The sequence below is a fragment of the Anopheles bellator genome, chromosome 1 (genome assembly GCF_943735745.2).
Source record: "Anopheles bellator chromosome 1, idAnoBellAS_SP24_06.2, whole genome shotgun sequence".
Lineage (NCBI taxonomy): Eukaryota > Metazoa > Arthropoda > Insecta > Diptera > Culicidae > Anopheles > Anopheles bellator.
In genome coordinates this window covers 29,794,641-29,812,744 of record NC_071285.1, presented here as the reverse complement: position 1 = coordinate 29,812,744, position 18,104 = coordinate 29,794,641, and the positions used below count along the sequence as shown (strand labels likewise).

Genomic DNA, 18,104 nt, shown 5'->3' with positions numbered 1-18,104 from the left:
CGTTTGTGCTCTGCATTATCATCTTCATCTTTGCCGTGATGGGAATGCAGCTTTTCGGGAAAAACTATGTCGGTAAGTACGATTCGGGCTGCCCTCATGCCTAAGCAACAAACTAACAATGTGAAAGGAACGCCCTCACACCCGTCGCGTGTTGCGGGGCAAACAAACGGGCAAGGAAGTAACAATAGTGTTAACAATTGCAAACATCGGGCAAACAACTACAACCACCATGAGAAACTCAGTGTCAGTAGCAACACATTGGACAAATACAGTCTCACTAGCTGTAATTAAAGGCTACTTACAGTGCGCAAGAAGTAGTACCCCCTCGATGTATAGAGTTTTATTTATGCTGCAAATCAAATAGCCCGTTTTAGAATTAGCGCATCGCACCTCATTTGTATGGCCCGAAAAGGTAGAGTATATGTGCAACAAAAAAGTTCGCTTGATTTGTTTTTGGCCACGTAACGAACATATATGCAATAGAGTGCAATGCATCGCGTTGCTACCGGAAACAATGTCATCAACGTTTGTTTTTAAGAAAGTGACACACGACCACCTTCCGTTCATTCGTTTATCGGCGACTCACTTTAACTTCGGAAAGCTTACAAAAATAGTAGATCAAAAATGCATTGTCCACCATGAATGGATGGTTGAAAAAACGACAGTTATCCACAGTTGTGTCAATGATGTCTGAATAAAAATAAAAATGATGACCTGAAACCTCTACCTAGGAGCCTAATTGCAAGCCAATCCAAGTAGCCAGCAATGCTATAGTGAACTAGCTTTTAAACGAATTCTTAACCTAACTAGCGTTATCTAGCTTTAGCAGTAACTCGACTACGCCTTTACTAGCCATCTTTCCATTGCGCCGCTCTAACGATTCTGTACATGAAATTGTGTGCTCGGAGTTTCGATTTGTTTAAAATATATATTTCTCTCTCTCTTTCTCTCTCTCTCTCTTTCTCTCTCTTTCTTTCTCCCCCTTTATTTTCTATGTTTTTCTATTGCTTTTTCGTTCTTTTGCCGTGTAACAATCACCGTTGTTCCTGGTGCGCGTAGATAACGTCGATCGATTCCCCGACCATGATCTGCCGCGGTGGAACTTTACCGACTTTATGCATTCCTTCATGATAGTATTCCGGGTGCTGTGCGGTGAATGGATCGAATCCATGTGGGATTGCATGCTGGTGGGCGATGTGTCGTGCATTCCGTTCTTCTTAGCAACCGTAGTTATAGGAAATCTAGTCGTGAGTATCTTGAGTGGCACCGGCTCCTACGAGCTAGTGGAACCTATCTCAACTCCACACTCTGTTCCTTATTCGCAGGTGCTCAATCTTTTCTTAGCTTTGCTTTTGTCCAATTTCGGTTCATCTTCGCTGTCGGCCCCGACGGCCGACAATGAGACGAACAAGATTGCCGAGGCGTTCAACCGGATATCGCGCTTCTCGAACTGGATCAAGCTGAACATCGCGAATGCACTCAAGTTCGTCAAAAACAAGTTAACAAGTCAAATTGCGTCCGTGCAGCCAGCAGGTGAGCAGCACAATCATCTCAGTTGGATATGGAAAGAAGGTTATTATCCACTCGACATTTCTGCAGAGTATGATGTCTCGGAGCTAGATTTTGTATTCGTATGTTCGTATGATCTTTTAGATTGTGTTGGGGTGTACCGCACCATTTCCCGTAAACTTAACGTAACGTGTACTACTACTTCACCTGTAGAACCCTTTTCCAGTCTACTCGTGGTCCTCTTCCTGGCCATTTTATATTAAAAAAAAAAGAATAAACAAACGGGCCAACATATAATGTACAATTCCGACCTGCAAGCAACAGTGGATTCTATCCTTCTGCCCAATGCATTGTTTTACGCTTCTATTGTATAGTTTGCCATTTTTTTAGTTTCTAGCAATGTGTGTTAGACATTGTTTTTATATTCGTGTGCTACGAAAGTGTGGCGAGACATGTGAGCTTTCAACGTTTACCAGTATTCAACCAGTTGATTGTCATCCCAGTTTGTCGATGAACTAGTTTCACTTTTCCTTATGTGTGCCGTAAGTTTGACCATTTTGAACCCAAATCTGATTTGATTTGTTTATTTGCAAAATAATGTCTTGACTATAATACCATCTTTGATGTAATCGAAATGCTTGACAAATTTTGTTAAAAGGAATGTGCCCCCATTTTTGGCACTTTTATACGTAAGTTATTGTAAACCTCACTGAAATGGCGAATTAGAGAAAAGAAAACCACATCAAAAGAAACACTAGAATTTGTCGGCAGTGGTAATGGATTCTCCATTACCATATCCGATTCTTGTGGCCGTTAATCCCAACTTAAGCCGAAGTGTTGGCAACAATACATTGTAAATACATCCTGTTGTGTTCCAAATTGTGTTCGTTCTCATTTGCGTGTGTGCGTGTTTGTTACCACCTGGTTTGGGCCCTGTAAACCGATATAGTAAATGGCAGTAGACACCATTTAGACAATGGTAGTAGATTGGACGTTGTTTCGTTTGCCAAGATTGCAGTACTCGTACTCGTTGTCGTGTTTGTTTCCAAGTGTGCCTGTGTGTTGCCCACCAAATTGCCTAGTCTGAAAAGAATGGAACCTTAATTCGACTATCTCCATTTCTTCTTTTCTCAATCTTGCCATTGAACTGCTCTTCCTTTAATCATGACTTTCCCCGATCGCGTACGTGGCACTTTTGGGTTGCGTGCTGCGTAACTGTTTTGACATTTACTATGGTGCTCTGCTTGTGCTTAAAATCATGCTAAACCATGGTCGCTCTGAAATGATTTCGCCCTTACACACGTCACGTGATTGCCACAATCTGCATCTCTGCATCCGACGATGTGTATGGAATGGGCGTGGAATGTCACACAATAAAAATAATATCAACACAACAATACAATACAAACGAAAAAAAAAAAAACACACACGATAGGCAAAGGGGTATGTCCATGTATATCTGCAGAGCATTGTGAAAATGAGCTGGAACTTACTCCTGACGACATACTGGCCGATGGATTGCTGAAAAAAGGCGTCAAAGAGCACAACCAGCTGGAGGTGGCGATCGGAGACGGTATGGAGTTCACAATTCACGGAGACCTGAAAAACAAGGGCAAGAAGAACAAACAGCTGATGAACAACTCGAAGGTATGTACATTGCTCTCCGCACCGGTGATTTGGTACATGTCAAGCTTCGCATTTCTGTGGTTCGTAAACCGCACCAAGACATTAACGGGACGTAGGTGAATTGGAGCATAAGAACAGCAAATCAGCTAACACGTGTTCTCGTTCCAGGATGACGATACTGCCAGCATTAAGTCATATGGCAGCCACAAGAATCGCCCATTCAAGGACGAAAGCCACAAAGGCAGCGCCGAAACGATGGAGGGCGAAGAGAAGCGGGACGCCAGCAAGGAGGATCTAGGAATTGACGAAGGTGTGTGTCTCACAAGTCAGGTGCGGGCTTATTATACGTTTCACACCTACTGATTCGTAACTGTTTCACGTGTCACCAGAACTCGATGATGAAGGTGAAGGCGAGGAAGGTCCACTAGATGGGGAGTTGATTATCCACGCCGAGGAGGATGAGGTGATCGAGGACTCGCCAGCCGACTGCTGCCCCGATAACTGCTACAAAAAGTTCCCCGTTCTCGCCGGCGATGATGATGCGCCGTTCTGGCAGGGTTGGGGAAACTTGCGCCTCAAAACGTTCCAGCTTATCGAGAACAAGTACTTCGAGACTGCTGTCATCACGATGATTCTGTTGAGCAGCTTAGCTTTGGTACCCTTTTTTCGAACGTTCCATGATCTTCACTCAGTGAAGCAACGTGCTATGCTCATATGACTTCTTCTGCTCTCCTACAGGCACTGGAAGATGTACATCTTCCACATCGACCAATTCTTCAAGACATACTGTACTACATGGACAGAATCTTCACGGTGATATTTTTTTTAGAGATGTTAATCAAATGGTTGGCCCTAGGCTTCAAAGTATACTTTACAAACGCTTGGTGTTGGCTCGATTTTATTATTGTAATGGTAAGTACCAGCTCAATGTGCCGACGTTACGACGGGCCGAGGAAATACTGTTATCTCCATATTGCTATTGCCTTACTAAACTTCACACTTCCCACCCAAAGTTTCCATACCATATCGATGGTAACACAACACGATATACTAACATACTTAGTATGCGATAGCTACTCTACCCACACCTTACCGGTAGTTTGGAGTTATGATTCTAGCGACTGAACACATACCGTAATTATGACAGGTTTTCGTTCTGCGATATCCGATATCGTGAGGGTCGCGAAAGGGTTCCCCAATTTGTGTTCAAAGAACGGTTCGTTCAAAGTGTAACGTGTTAGGTTGGATTTGGATTTGAATTTCGTTCACTAGTTTTCTTTTTCTTCTGTTCGACAAACTTTCCTTTAGCTATCGCTGATAAACTTGGCCGCCATCATGGTCGGGGCGGCCGACATTCCCGCGTTCCGTTCGATGCGTACGCTTCGCGCCTTGCGCCCGCTCCGTGCCGTATCAAGATGGGAGGGTATGAGAGTAAGTACCAAGTGTCTTGGTTCACTTGCGCGTGTGTGGTCTTTGTCGACGGCGCCTCTGGGCCTTCGTGGTTTTCCCATGCTGTATAGGAAACTAGTTGTGGAAACTCTTTCTGTTTCTCTCTCTCTATCTCTCTTTCTATAAATCTATATATATACATATATATATCGCTCTCTTGTACTTCTCAAGGCTCCTCGAATCCTCGCTGGATACGTTTCTGTTGTCTAGCTCTTTCTCTCTATGTAACTGTCACAGTTTGCCGCTGTAACGGTCTTCGTGTAACAGTCTTCTCTATGTACCTGTATAGACGTGTCGTGCTCAAAAGTGTGTTTGGTTGAAACGTTTGTATCGTAATCGTTTTTTTTCTTTCTTCCTTCGGTTGGTTGGGTTGATCCTTCGAAGATAATTAGATTAAGTTTGTTACTATTTCAACTGTTTGTTACTGTTTGAGCCGTTGTGTTTGAAGCCGCGCATCTGACAATTTTTTTTTCATCTTCTCACACGCCATTGCCGGGCATAAGTGTAGAGAATACTACCAATGGTGAAAGATACTGTTTGTTTTTGTGAATTCGTGGGTTGTTGCGTTCAGTAATTTTTAAATGCGTCCCAGTTGCGTATTTTTATTTTACATCAGTCAAGCCTCTTTTGATCCACACATTTTTCTCCTAAATGTGCTACGCGCTCAACATTATGATAAAGAGCTGTTTTGATAGACCTGCATTTTTCTACAAACTATTTGCTAACTAGCATTATTGCTGATTTAACTTAAAAAAGGAATGTTATTGAAAGTTTTTACTGCTACCCACGAAAAGTCTAACAATTCCGAATTCTTCACCAGTTTGTACATAAAACAATCTACTTTCGTGGGAGGATTGTAGGTTCGGCTCGGTGTACTTATCGCTTTCGGGTCAAATCGCTTCAAATGTTTCAATGTGTATCGGTGTATTGTTTTTTATTTATCGTTCCGTTTTGCTTCGGTTACTTACAAAAGCTGTGTGCTTTCGGGTCCTTCAGCTACAACGTTTGATTTATTTATTTATTGAGTTCTGCGAGAACGGTCAGACTAACCACGGGCTCAAGTTCTGCATGACAAGCGGAGTCTTTGCCATTCGTACAGAGTAACGCAGCAAGAGAAGCAAACAACCGGTGTCGCCATCTTTTACCCAATTGAACACGCATTAAACACATCCCTGAGGCGCCAGAAAACACTTTTCCTACAGTTCCATGGAGTAGCGTTTGGTTTCGAAAGGATTACAAATATTATTCTATTGTTTTTGTGTACACACTCACAACCACGTACAGAGCGTAGTAGTACACCATATGGAGACAACAAAGGGTTACCGAGTGTTAGAGACTATTCTTCGATGATTAAACGGTTCGCCATGCTCTTCTTTAGGTGTCTTTAATAAACTTCGTTGCCTCGCTTTGTGGGGCTGGTGGTATTCAAGCGTTCAAAACCATGCGAACTCTTAGAGCCCTGAGACCGCTCCGTGCCATGTCCCGTATGCAGGGAATGAGGGTACGTAACACCAAACTTTGCAGCCTTTTTCTTTTACATTCGACTCATCAACGAAATCAGAGCAACTGCCCAGCAATATCTCGCCATTCCACATACTCGCGTCATATTCGAACCCAATCGATTACATTTAAGCATTATCAACAACAACTAAGCCAAATACATCTCACAACAATTTGAGTGTTACATTCGTTCTTTTAGATTCCTTCACGCTATTTTATCATCGTACGGATACTGTTTTTGGTTCATTGTATGAAATCTTAACCGGACGTAGAGTACAATTTATAAAACAGTCTCGAAACAGGGCGAATAAAACGCGTAGTACGATCATTTACTTGTAGCAGTTTTGTTTTCGCCTTATAGAACCATACATTGATGTTGGATAAACGCTCGCAACCATTTGCATATCAATTACTATCTCGTGTACTATTTTTTAGCGATTTACTCTTGTTTCAATACTGTAGCAAAACACAGTGTAACCTTCATTCATTCAGAATTTTAGGACTTACTCGAAACACACGACTAGTTGCCATAAACGGAAAATGGTTTTACGCCATTCCATTACGTGGTTTATAGAAGTGTATAAAAAACTGTTAATATATGTTGTTCCGTTTGTATAAGTAGCTCGCATAGTTGTAGAAATTGTACAGCTTATTGCAATATTTCGTTGCCACCAGTATGTGTATCCAGTAGTTTCTACACACCCACAGAATGCTCCATCAGACCACCCCTCAACTTCTGCACGTGCATGCTCCACGGTTTGTGCTTTAGTCATGTTTCGGTTTTCATTGTTTTGGCCGTCGTTGTTGTGGTGCAATGTATAGCCTGAGACGTCTGCCACGCGGATGGATTAACTACCGTTCGTAGTGTCAGTAGCTCAACCTTGTTCTCATCCATCCTTAATCTCAGTTTGTGTAGTACAGTAACTCATGATTACAACGGACTGATTTTTTGTTGGTTTTGTTTCGTAGACTACAAGCAATTCTGAATACTAATGTTTTTCACTTCTATTTTCATTTGTATGCAATTGCGTTGTTTGCCCTGCCAACACTTGCCCACACCCAGGTCGTCGTCAACGCGCTGGTACAAGCTATACCGTCCATCTTCAACGTACTGCTGGTTTGTTTGATATTTTGGCTAATTTTCGCAATCATGGGAGTGCAGCTGTTTGCCGGCAAATACTTCAAGGTACTACTCCTGCAACCAACCATTCGCTGCTGCGAGCACCAACTCACCATGTCTCTCTTTTGCAGTGCGTGGATAAGAATAAGACAACATTACCTCATGAAATAATACCGGACGTGAACGCTTGCAAGGCCGAGAACTACACCTGGGAGAACTCGCCGATGAACTTCGACCACGTGGGCAAGGCGTATCTCTGCCTGTTTCAGGTCGCCACGTTCAAAGGATGGATACAGATTATGAACGATGCTATTGACTCTCGCGATGTAAGTGCCCTTCGACTCGAGAAGTGAACGGGAAGTGTGCAGCAGCATATTACGAAAAGTTCGATGTTAAAGGTGCACTTCACTCTTGGTCGGCTAGCCACCGAAAATTGGCTGATGGAACTTTGCCACTGATTGACATGCAAGCCGTCAGAAGATCACTGATGCATTGAACGTTAACCATGGGACAGATTGAAATCATTTTAGAAGAGCAGAGAGTTTTCCAAATTTGCTCGATTTTTGAGTGGCAAATGAACTATTACAAGGAAAAATCGGTGGTTGAATCAATGAAATATGCAAAGGTACATGACTCTCCATTAACGATTTCAATGCCGGGATGGACGAGCAACAAGCTAATGTTGTGTGGTTGGAGGGCTGGAAGGAAATTGTCCATCAAGAACCATTACAACCTGATGAAACGGGTAATACGGTACTTTCGGCAATCTAGAAGAAGCGATCCTAAATTTAGAAAAAAAAGCAGTAGTGCTTCATTGTTATACCATTCGATGGAAGCTACACACCGATGAACGGTGTTTACAGATAATGTAGGCCAATATGTAGTTGATTGCAACTGGTTTCCAGTAAAAAGGTGTTCCTACAATGATAAAATCACGGATCCCTTTAAATGCGACCGAAGAGGTAGATTTTTCAAATTTCAAATCGTTGTCTTCTTGATTCCAAAACAGGTCGGAAAACAACCAATACGGGAAACGAACATCTACATGTATCTGTACTTTGTGTTCTTCATCATCTTTGGGTCGTTCTTCACGCTCAACCTGTTCATCGGTGTGATCATCGATAACTTCAACGAGCAGAAAAAGAAAGCTGGCGGATCGCTGGAGATGTTCATGACGGAGGATCAGAAGAAGTACTACAATGCGATGAAGAAGATGGGCTCGAAGAAGCCACTCAAAGCCATTCCCCGGCCACGGGTAGGTGTTATGCGCTCACTAAGGACTGTGCAAGAGAGAGAGAGAGCATGTAATGGGTTACATTTCTGTTTTGACCCACAGTGGAGACCACAGGCCATCGTCTTCGAGATAGTGACGAACAAAAAGTTCGACATGATCATAATGCTGTTCATCGGCTTCAACATGCTAACGATGACGCTCGATCACTACAAACAGTCGGAAACGTTCAGTGCGGTGCTGGACTACTTGAACATGATCTTTATCTGCATCTTCAGCAGCGAGTGTTTGATGAAGATCTTCGCCCTCCGGTACCACTACTTTATCGAACCGTGGAACCTGTTCGATTTCGTCGTAGTTATTCTATCAATTCTAGGTAAGAGCGACACCCCCTTGGAGCCCCGCTTTTGAACTTCTCCCTCCTCACGGTCATGTTCGTTCCGATTCACAGGCTTGGTGCTAAGCGATCTGATTGAGAAGTACTTTGTGTCCCCCACACTGCTGCGAGTGGTGCGTGTCGCCAAGGTCGGCCGTGTCCTCCGGTTGGTCAAGGGCGCCAAGGGTATCCGAACGCTACTGTTCGCGCTGGCCATGTCGCTGCCGGCACTGTTCAACATCTGCCTGCTGCTGTTCTTGGTCATGTTTATCTTCGCCATCTTCGGCATGTCGTTCTTCATGCACGTCAAGGACAAGAGCGGCTTGGACGATGTCTACAACTTCAAGACGTTCGGTCAGAGCATGATTTTGCTCTTTCAGGTGCGTGTAGCGCGTGCATGGGTCTCAAAAACACACCTAACTTCTGGTTTTTTTTAACGCCCTTTTCAGATGTCCACCTCCGCCGGGTGGGACGGTGTACTGGACGGAATCATCAACGAGGAAGATTGCCTTCCGCCGGACAACGACAAGGGCTATCCCGGAAACTGTGGATCGTCCACGATCGGCATCACCTATCTGCTCGCGTACCTGGTCATCAGCTTCCTGATCGTCATCAACATGTACATCGCCGTTATCCTCGAGAACTACTCGCAAGCCACGGAAGACGTGCAGGAGGGCTTGACGGACGACGACTACGATATGTACTACGAAATCTGGCAACAGTTTGACCCGGACGGCACACAGTACGTCCGCTACGACCAGCTGTCGGACTTTCTGGACGTCCTGGAGCCACCGCTCCAGATCCACAAGCCGAACCGGTACAAGATCATCTCGATGGACATTCCGATCTGCCGCGGGGACATGATGTTCTGCGTCGACATCCTGGACGCGCTGACGAAGGACTTCTTCGCCCGGAAAGGCAACCCCATCGAGGAGACGGCCGAGCTGGGCGAGGTGCAGCAGCGGCCGGATGAGGTCGGGTACGAGCCGGTCTCGTCGACGCTGTGGCGCCAGCGGGAGGAGTACTGCGCCAACCTGATACAGCACGCGTGGAAGCGCTACAAACAGCGGCACGGTGGTGGCGGCGGCGGTGCCGGGACCACCGGGTCCGGCGACGACGCAGATGCAGATGCCTGTGATAACGGTGACGGTGACGGGGCCGGCGGTAGTGACGTCGACGACGGTGACAGTGGCCACGGTGCTGCTGCGGGCACCGGCGGCGGCGGCGGCGGCAGCGGAGGCGGCGGAGGCGGCACTCCCGGTAGCGGCAAAAGTAAAGGAACACTCGGCGGTTCGCACGCCAACGTAGGAGGAGCAGTAGAGCATAGTTTATCGCCCAAGGATTCGCCCGACGGTACCGGCGATCCGCAGGGCCGGCAGACGGCCGTCCTCGTCGAGAGTGACGGATTCGTGACCAAGAACGGTCATCGCGTGGTCATACACTCACGGTCGCCCAGCATAACATCGCGGACGGCGGATGTCTGAGCCAGGCCTCGCCCCCCTCTCTCGGATTCAGATTCCGAAGCACGACAGAAATAATATTGATGAAAATGATTGCTGCAAGAACAACAGCCACACAAACAGACAAACACACACTTATACACACACGCGCGCGCGCAACATAAGCAAGCTTCCTCTCAGCCAACCAACGAATGAAGCCACTTCCGGTCACACCGATGGAACGCCAGGGGGCAACGAAGTGCGGTGATGGCCCACGCGGCGTGGCTTGTTCGTAAATCAACAGAAGACAACAATGAAACAAATCAACAGAGCATACAAACCGATCAACTGTCAGAGTGTCCTGTGAAGAAGGTCTACGAAGGCGACGTGTTAGTACACTAAAAGTAAGCACAAACCGGAGAACCAAACTACCGGCGTACAATCGTGCGGCGTTACGGTTGTGCCAATCGAACCAGGAACAGATCTTTGAACGCTTGATGTGTGAGTACAGCCTTTGGCAAACGTTTTTCTGCTTCGCAAAACAAAATCAAAACGGGTTCTCCTTGTGGAAGTTGTACCGCAGCGCGTTTGCATTGTTTGTAGGGTATTTTTGCCACTTGTTTCCACCCGACATCATGCACAACATCACGCACTATACTATGCAACGTTTGTGTATATGGCGGAGTGTTCAAAATAGCTTACAATTGCAACCAGCAACAGTGAATTTATGAGATGAGATGAAACTCACCGTACCTTATCCATGCTCTAACGGTCAACCTACTTCTGCTTTTTTAAGGATATTGCTTTGGGATGCATCCAATGTACGTTCCATATTAATAATATAGGATTGTTTGTGGAGAAACATGTTTCTGTTGGCTTCTCATCAAAGTTTTAACAAAGAGGCCCATACATGCCTCGTTGTGTTGAAGGAAAGGAACGTTGTACTAAAATTACAACTAGACGTTCCTACTAACAAAGAAATCATAACGAAACCATGTGTTTATCGTTTCAAAAAAAACTTTGAAGCCCAACCTTGAAGCACGTTCGTAATTTTACTCTTGAGTGTGCCTACAACTTGCACCGGCATGGTTTTCGGAGGGTTTCGATGGAACCACCTCTCTCACAGCGCAAAAATTTCTGCAGACGAAAAAAACGGCAGCTCTGCCATACTGTATCATCCTCAAATCCTAGCACTCAGCCGTTTTTTTGTTTCCCATAAGAAAATATAATTACAACGTAAGACAGCAATTGTAGTTGCTAACGATTGCTTCGTACACTGACTCAAATGTCGGTGCTATTCACTATTGATCTACTAACAAACAAATGCGAACGAAGGTGGAACGAAGGTTGAGATTTTGCAATCCTGTTTGCTTGGCCCTTAACCAGTTCAATACATCCCAGTGGCTTGCTCGTAAAAATTGAAATCCTTTGCCGATGTTACCGGTGATTCATCCAACCTTCAGGGTGCATCAGTAAATGAGTACATATATATATATATAAATATATATCTAGCGTGTATATGCGCAGGATAAGAGATCATCTTCAAAGTTTTATCGCTTTTCTTTTTCGCATAAAGCATAAATTCGCTTCCAACGAAAATACGAGCATGTAAGGGAAGGCTGCCCGGCAAACATATGTTGCCCAGGAGAGATCAACTATAAAATATGCTTTCGATTGAAATTCGAGCGGCGAGCAGAGTACGTGATGATGAGGTTTGTGCACCTTTATAACTCTAAAACGAAGCGACAGGACACTTTAACATGTAAGTGAAAACCAAAGATAACTACCATACGAAGCCGACACTGGAAGAGATCTGCAACGTGGGCAAATGGCAAGGAAAGTGTTACCCGAAATATGAAGCATTAAAACGCTGAAGCATGATCGAAACTTACGCGCACAGAAGATACGAACAAATACCACAGAGCATACAAGCGTAAACTTTACGCGCCTCTTCAACCCGTTCGTCATTGGGGGCTCTGCAAAATCGATTTACGAAAAGCGAGTACCAGCACTCAAGCAAAGGAAAACGGTCAACAGCATAGTGAAACCACTTTCCATCATTCCGAAAGACCAATCCAAATGGCCACCCCCTAGTGGAGCCAACCAAGAATGAGCGCGGCAAACGTTTCATTATTAATATATTTCTGCGTGCAGTTCAAACAAGCCAACAAGCAAACAAGAAAACGAAACCGAAAAACCAAAAGTCAAAAAGTGAACAAACCAGAGTGGTAAAACACACACATACACACAGACACACACAACGCAACGTTGGTAATCAATGTGACAAACGCATAATCAGTTGCATTGACATGCAAACGCAAAGGGAGAAAATCAAATGCGAGGGGTCGGGGCGAGCCTTTAAAATATTAAATTTATACCGTAACGCATACTAAAAAACAACAATTGAATATACAATTATGAACACTAAACACACACACACACACACAGCAGACACACCACACACACGTATTCACTTGGAGAGAGACTCTCCAGTATACACTTATACAACTTAGTAACGCTTTTAAAAGTAACCGAATCTAAACGAAGAAAAAAAAAAAGGACGGAACACAATCTAGTGAACCACGGTGTGGGGTAAACAATTGAAAAGAAGAAAAAAAACACGCACTAATGAGCGAACCGGACGGGAGTTAGTTTGTTTCATGTTTAGTGAAAAATTAACAATGTGCCACACATGGTTTTTGGTACCAGGCCTGGTCGAGCCGACCGGGGCTCAGTTTTGTTGCGGCAGGACTCATTGCCATGCCCGCACATGCACCGGGTTGCCACGGCAACGCGAACATTGTGCAATGCTGACAAAATTTAATTTAAGCAAGCGCTCGTGGCGCTGGACACTGAAATTTGCTTTTTAAAAAATGCTTTTGTGATATGAGCGCAAAAATGTGGCCCGCGGTGTTTGTGTTGAGCCGACTTACAAGAAAAACGCAGCTGAACTAGGGTAATACGGTCACAGATCTCACAAATTTGTGGGGGGGGGGGGGGGTACAACAGAATAGAGGAATAAAACACGTATCACGATCTGTGAGAAAGCTTTTAATTTAACTCACCACATACCACATTGAAATAATGAGAAGGGCGCTGGCGATCGGTTCCTCTACTGACGGCCAGCCATCCAATGTATTACACGAACGGTCTGAATCTTTGTTGAACACATTAGCTATTAGTCACCATACACACACAAAAACACACACCAGCGTAAGAAATCCCGTACATGTAAATTATAAATGTTTGTAAAGAAAAGAAACAACATATGCGTATGCATCACTGCCTACAAAACATTCGTTAACTGTAACTGTACATCTTACCGAATGCTTCACCGTAGCACAAACACCAACATAGTTCACAGTGTCGATTTCGTTCCCGTTTTGGTTTTCGGGTCCGTTTGCTACTCCTTCGGTAACAATCAGCCATCAGTTTGTTTCGATTAGTCTTAGTTATGGCCCAGACCGCATTCTAGAACAATCAGCTTTTATGATACCTCAATTCCGGTTACCCTTAGTCACGGCTTCACTCCCATTTGGTTTCCGCTGGCACCACGCTGCCCGATTTGAGGATATGCTTATAGAGTAATTAATTATCTACACCTGTTGTTGAAGAGTAAGAAAATGTCTTTAAAACCCGGGGTTTAGCACTACGCGTGCGGGATCAGCAATGGATCAGCCACACCGCTCTTGACGCTAACGGCGTACATATAAATGTAGATGGGGTTAGGAACGAGAACAATACACACACACACACATACACGCAAACTCAACACACAAGGATAATTTATGTAACTAGATAGCAAACGATTGAATATTAAACACGTGTGCGTGGTAAACGTGGGGCAGCATCTGAAGGTAAACTTAGTTTACATTTAGTAGGTCGATCAGCGAGCAGGCGGTGCGTACGGAGGAACCACGCAACACGCAATGGACGAAATGGGTCGCAAACCAAAAACATACCAAAGATTTAAGAAAAAGAATAAACCTACCACTCAGCATATTCTCAAAACTCGAAAGCTCCAAGCCGTTTAGCCGGAGGATATTTTTAGGGTGGCGCAGCAACGGTGGGGCACCACCGGGGGCATACCTTTTGAGGGGGGTACGAGCACGCTCCACGCTGACAAAAAACATAAGTAATGCTCTCAAGCATGCACGACGCCGAATTCTGTGCAGGAGGCCTCTCTTTTAATAAAAGAGAATGGCAGAAAGCCAACGCAACACTCACCAAACGCATCCTCATCCAACAGTAAGACGTCCGCTGTACAACCGATCTTTGGAGTCATTGCTTATTGACACACGATGAACTATTCTTTGGCCAGAACAACCTGAAGCTTATCTGGTTGGTCAAAAAAACAAACAAATGAAGCAGATCGGTGGAAGGATCATGCTCCGCGGACCAGTCCAATCGTGCACATCCCGGTGACAGTTATCAGAGACCAGCTCGTTCCGTGACGCCAAGCCCTGGGGAGAACGAAACACGCAAATGTTCGCTTGAAGCGGTGAAGATAATCTCATACAATAAACAGAACTTCAGACGTGTAACACGTGTACTAGGGAGTAATATTAGTAGCATACGATGCACAACCCAATCTTACTCGAGCAGAAGTGCCCGGTGCGTGGTATGAATGGCGCAGTCAGCTACGTTACGTTTAGAAAGTTCACCATTTCTGGCTATCAATTGCTTGCTGCCCATTTGTAATTTACTGTACCTATAGCTGTGGCTAGTGCTCGCTAAATGTATTGATTTGGAGGGCGAGGTCGTCCCGCTAGAGGTCTGCCATGCCAAAAATCAGGCGCATTATCGTTAAGGAAACGGAAACATTAACCTGTGAACCATAGAACCGACAAACGAAACAAGTGAAAGCAACCTCCAGCATACACGTTCCGGTCCACGATCTTAGTCTGTCATATAGAGAGGAAGAAGAAAACCACACGAATGTTAACCTTTCGCATCATGCCAAAGAATTGTTTCATTTTCACCACCAACACCGGCTCCGCTTTCCGGCAGGTGAAGCAGGACCGCGGTGAGTGGAACTGGACTCACGAAACACCGTGCCACACCATCGCAAACCCCCCTCCTTTAAGCTACACACCGTTATACACATTTTGGCTTGTAACGAGCGAAATTTAACCGTACATTTTGACTATGCTTCTCTCAGGCTCAAACAAGGCAAAGCAGTGGATAGCATTTAACAGCAATACTAGTAATATTGCATTCCGCAGAAGACGAAAGAAAAAAAAACATAAAAAAGAAGTAGTAGAAAAAAAGCTAACGCTGCAAGATTACTAGAAAATAGTGCTCACTCACAGTTACATGTATTAAAAAAATGCGAGAGGCGCCTCTCGAAAAATGTCCAAAAGTAAACAACAATTTCAGTGCCTTTTTCAAAACTAATTGTGCAAGTAACAGAACATAACACACGCGGCTAACCTTGGGGGTAAGACGGGAAGAAGGGTAGAGGGAAAGAGAGAAAGAGAGAAAGATAGAACGGAAGCAAGAAAATATTAAAGTATAAAAGCGAAACTCACAAAGCTAAAGAGTAAGCACGTACTCATACACAGCACAGCGACACGAGCAAGGCTTCGAAGTTTAAACGATAACCCGCGCGCGACAGAGAGATAGACACTAGCAAGAGGGGTAATGTTATTATATTAAGCTAAGCAAAGCCAATGGTTCGTAAAATCAATATTTAAATAAGTAGAGCCGGTAAGAGTACGCGATAATTTAAAATACAATTTTAAAGTAATAAGAACGCATGCCAACAGCTGCAAAGACCTTTGCCACCTTAGACCATCGCGCACAATCGCCTGTTCGCCCGAGTCTAGTGACTGCGCTACTTAATAGGTGCTTTCGTGCTGCTGATAAGCAACGCCATTTTGTTCGATGCAATGCAATGTTGGTTTCTCGCAGACCCATACCCCTCCACACAGCATTCGCCCGGCTGCTGCTGAATTGATTGTTCCCCCTTTTTCCGGTACATCAGGGCAGTATCCTTTTGCACGTTGAGTTTCTCCGAGGTAACGTGCTGAAGCAGAGAGAGAGAGAGAGAGAGAGAGAGAGAGAGAGAGAGAGAGAGAGAGATAAAAAAACAAAATGTACAATCAAGAGATGAACGCCACTTCAAGCGAACATTTAATGAACAAGGAACCCACTACTGTTACACAACACACCAGCAACACACAGGATTGTGGACTGGAACCCCTGTGGTAAACACACGCAGGGAGCATTACTTTCACCGCAGCTGGTAGTGCTGCTGGCAATAGTAGTCGATTGCGGTAGCGACTTGAAGAAAGACAAAAACCCACATATGAACATTCAAACATGCAATAAAAAGTAGTGAGAAGCAGAACAGTCTTTGAGATAGTGGTAAAAAGACCGATCGAGTATGATTTGAAACATAGTGCTACAAAAAATGCCCGGGTCAAGGAAACGCGTTAGGTCTCGTTGAGAAGCGCTTGGTTGTTAAGGTTAGAATGAGTGTTACTTTAAAATGTGCAACCGTTTCAGTTTCATCCGACTCGCTCACCACCCAGCAGAGTCGGCACTAAATCGTTTTACGTTACGACGGCCCCCACCACTTACAGAAACTTGTAACCCGGGTGTGACCGGGGCCGGGTGATTCTTTTCGCTACTCTGTGACTGTGACACAAGCTCTCCAATCCACAATCCACATTTTGTAGTCTGTTCAACGATTCCAAGACTATTGTTTTGTTTCTTTTCCCATGTTGTCACACAGGATGCGTGCAGGATAGTATAAAAAGTATGTAGAGGACACGGTATTGACGTGAAAAACAGAAAACCGGCGTTGACACAGCTACTTCCCCAGCTGATGGCCAAACAGTAATCTACTGAATCGAACGGATCGTTCCGATAATATTCTACTCTGTGCATTAAAAAACATGGTTTGACTCTCGACACGTATCACGACACGACATCTCACATTCACCTACAGTTTCTTAAGATTATCACTAGGCGTTCGTTCCCAGTGAGGACAAAATTAACCCACTACCACTAAAGGTTTGTCATCCGTTTGTCTCGTGCACACACTTGTATGCATTTAAACATTTGAAATATATACAGCTTTAAAGTGTGTGACTAATCGACTCACCACACAGAGATTGTTGTTCCGTTGGCATATTTCGTTTAGCAAATCACAAACAACAAAACGCACAACGACCATTGTACCACGTGAGCTTGTGGCATCATTGCAAATCGACAGGAGCGCTGGAAGAAAGTGTTTATATTTTATCCTGTGAAACAAAGAGATCCCAAATAGTAAATCACGTTCATCGACATTTTGATTGCCGTGGTTCCCGCTGGCCGTCGTGTGCAGAATGTTTCGTGAATTATTTTTCACCCCCTGAGTGCAACAGGAAACGATTAAGGAAAAGGCCAAAGAGATTACACACGGAGTGTAGCATTTCTCCTAAAGATATTTTTTGACTGGAGATGTTTAAAAGGATAGTACTTTCCCCACTTCTAAACATATCGCAGTGAAAAGCAACTTCATATCTTTCGTTCGATCAGGCCACACCCTACTACTACACCTACACTGATGGTACTCTAGCCAACTTACACTGGACCAACAACCCGAACCCGACTCCCACTTTCACGGTGATCCAACGTTAGTAGAAAAATGTTCACGAAGCTTTTCCGTTGCAAAATCCTGCCTCTTCCCAACAGGATTCAGCAACACGATCGCTTTCTGGCGGGCGCCTCGTAGGATAGAGTTTACCGGCAAAATGTCACTGGCCGGCATTCGCCCGGCATTGCGAAGGTAACGAGACGATAGGGATTTTGTTCACCTTTCGCCATCACACGTTCTCGCCTTCATTTGTTCTCATTTAACAC

General features: G+C 44.6%; 1 protein-coding gene across 34 annotated transcripts in view; it reads left to right on the top strand.

Moving 5' to 3' along the window:
• Positions 1-10,295, top strand: part of LOC131206638 (sodium channel protein para) — a 30,483-nt gene extending 20,188 nt beyond the window's left edge. For 9 of the 34 annotated variants that reach the window (XM_058199290.1, XM_058199280.1, XM_058199275.1 and 6 more), the window contains 13 exons: positions 1,060-1,247; positions 1,326-1,533; positions 2,945-3,156; positions 3,304-3,445; positions 3,525-3,790; positions 3,874-4,047; positions 5,963-6,085; positions 7,148-7,270; positions 7,336-7,530; positions 8,214-8,459; positions 8,541-8,811; positions 8,887-9,191; positions 9,261-10,295. In XM_058199290.1, the coding sequence (XP_058055273.1) occupies positions 1,060-1,247; positions 1,326-1,533; positions 2,945-3,156; positions 3,304-3,445; positions 3,525-3,790; positions 3,874-4,047; positions 5,963-6,085; positions 7,148-7,270; positions 7,336-7,530; positions 8,214-8,459; positions 8,541-8,811; positions 8,887-9,191; positions 9,261-10,295 (3,488 nt within the window). Of the gene's footprint in view, positions 1-1,059; positions 1,248-1,325; positions 1,573-2,944; positions 3,157-3,303; positions 3,446-3,524; positions 3,791-3,873; positions 4,048-4,443; positions 4,567-5,962; positions 6,086-7,147; positions 7,271-7,335; positions 7,531-8,213; positions 8,460-8,540; positions 8,812-8,886; positions 9,192-9,260 lie in introns of those variants that run through there. The other 25 variants (XM_058199286.1, XM_058199273.1, XM_058199263.1 and 22 more) reach the window with 9 other exon arrangements.
• The last annotated feature ends 7,809 nt before the right edge of the window (positions 10,296-18,104 follow it).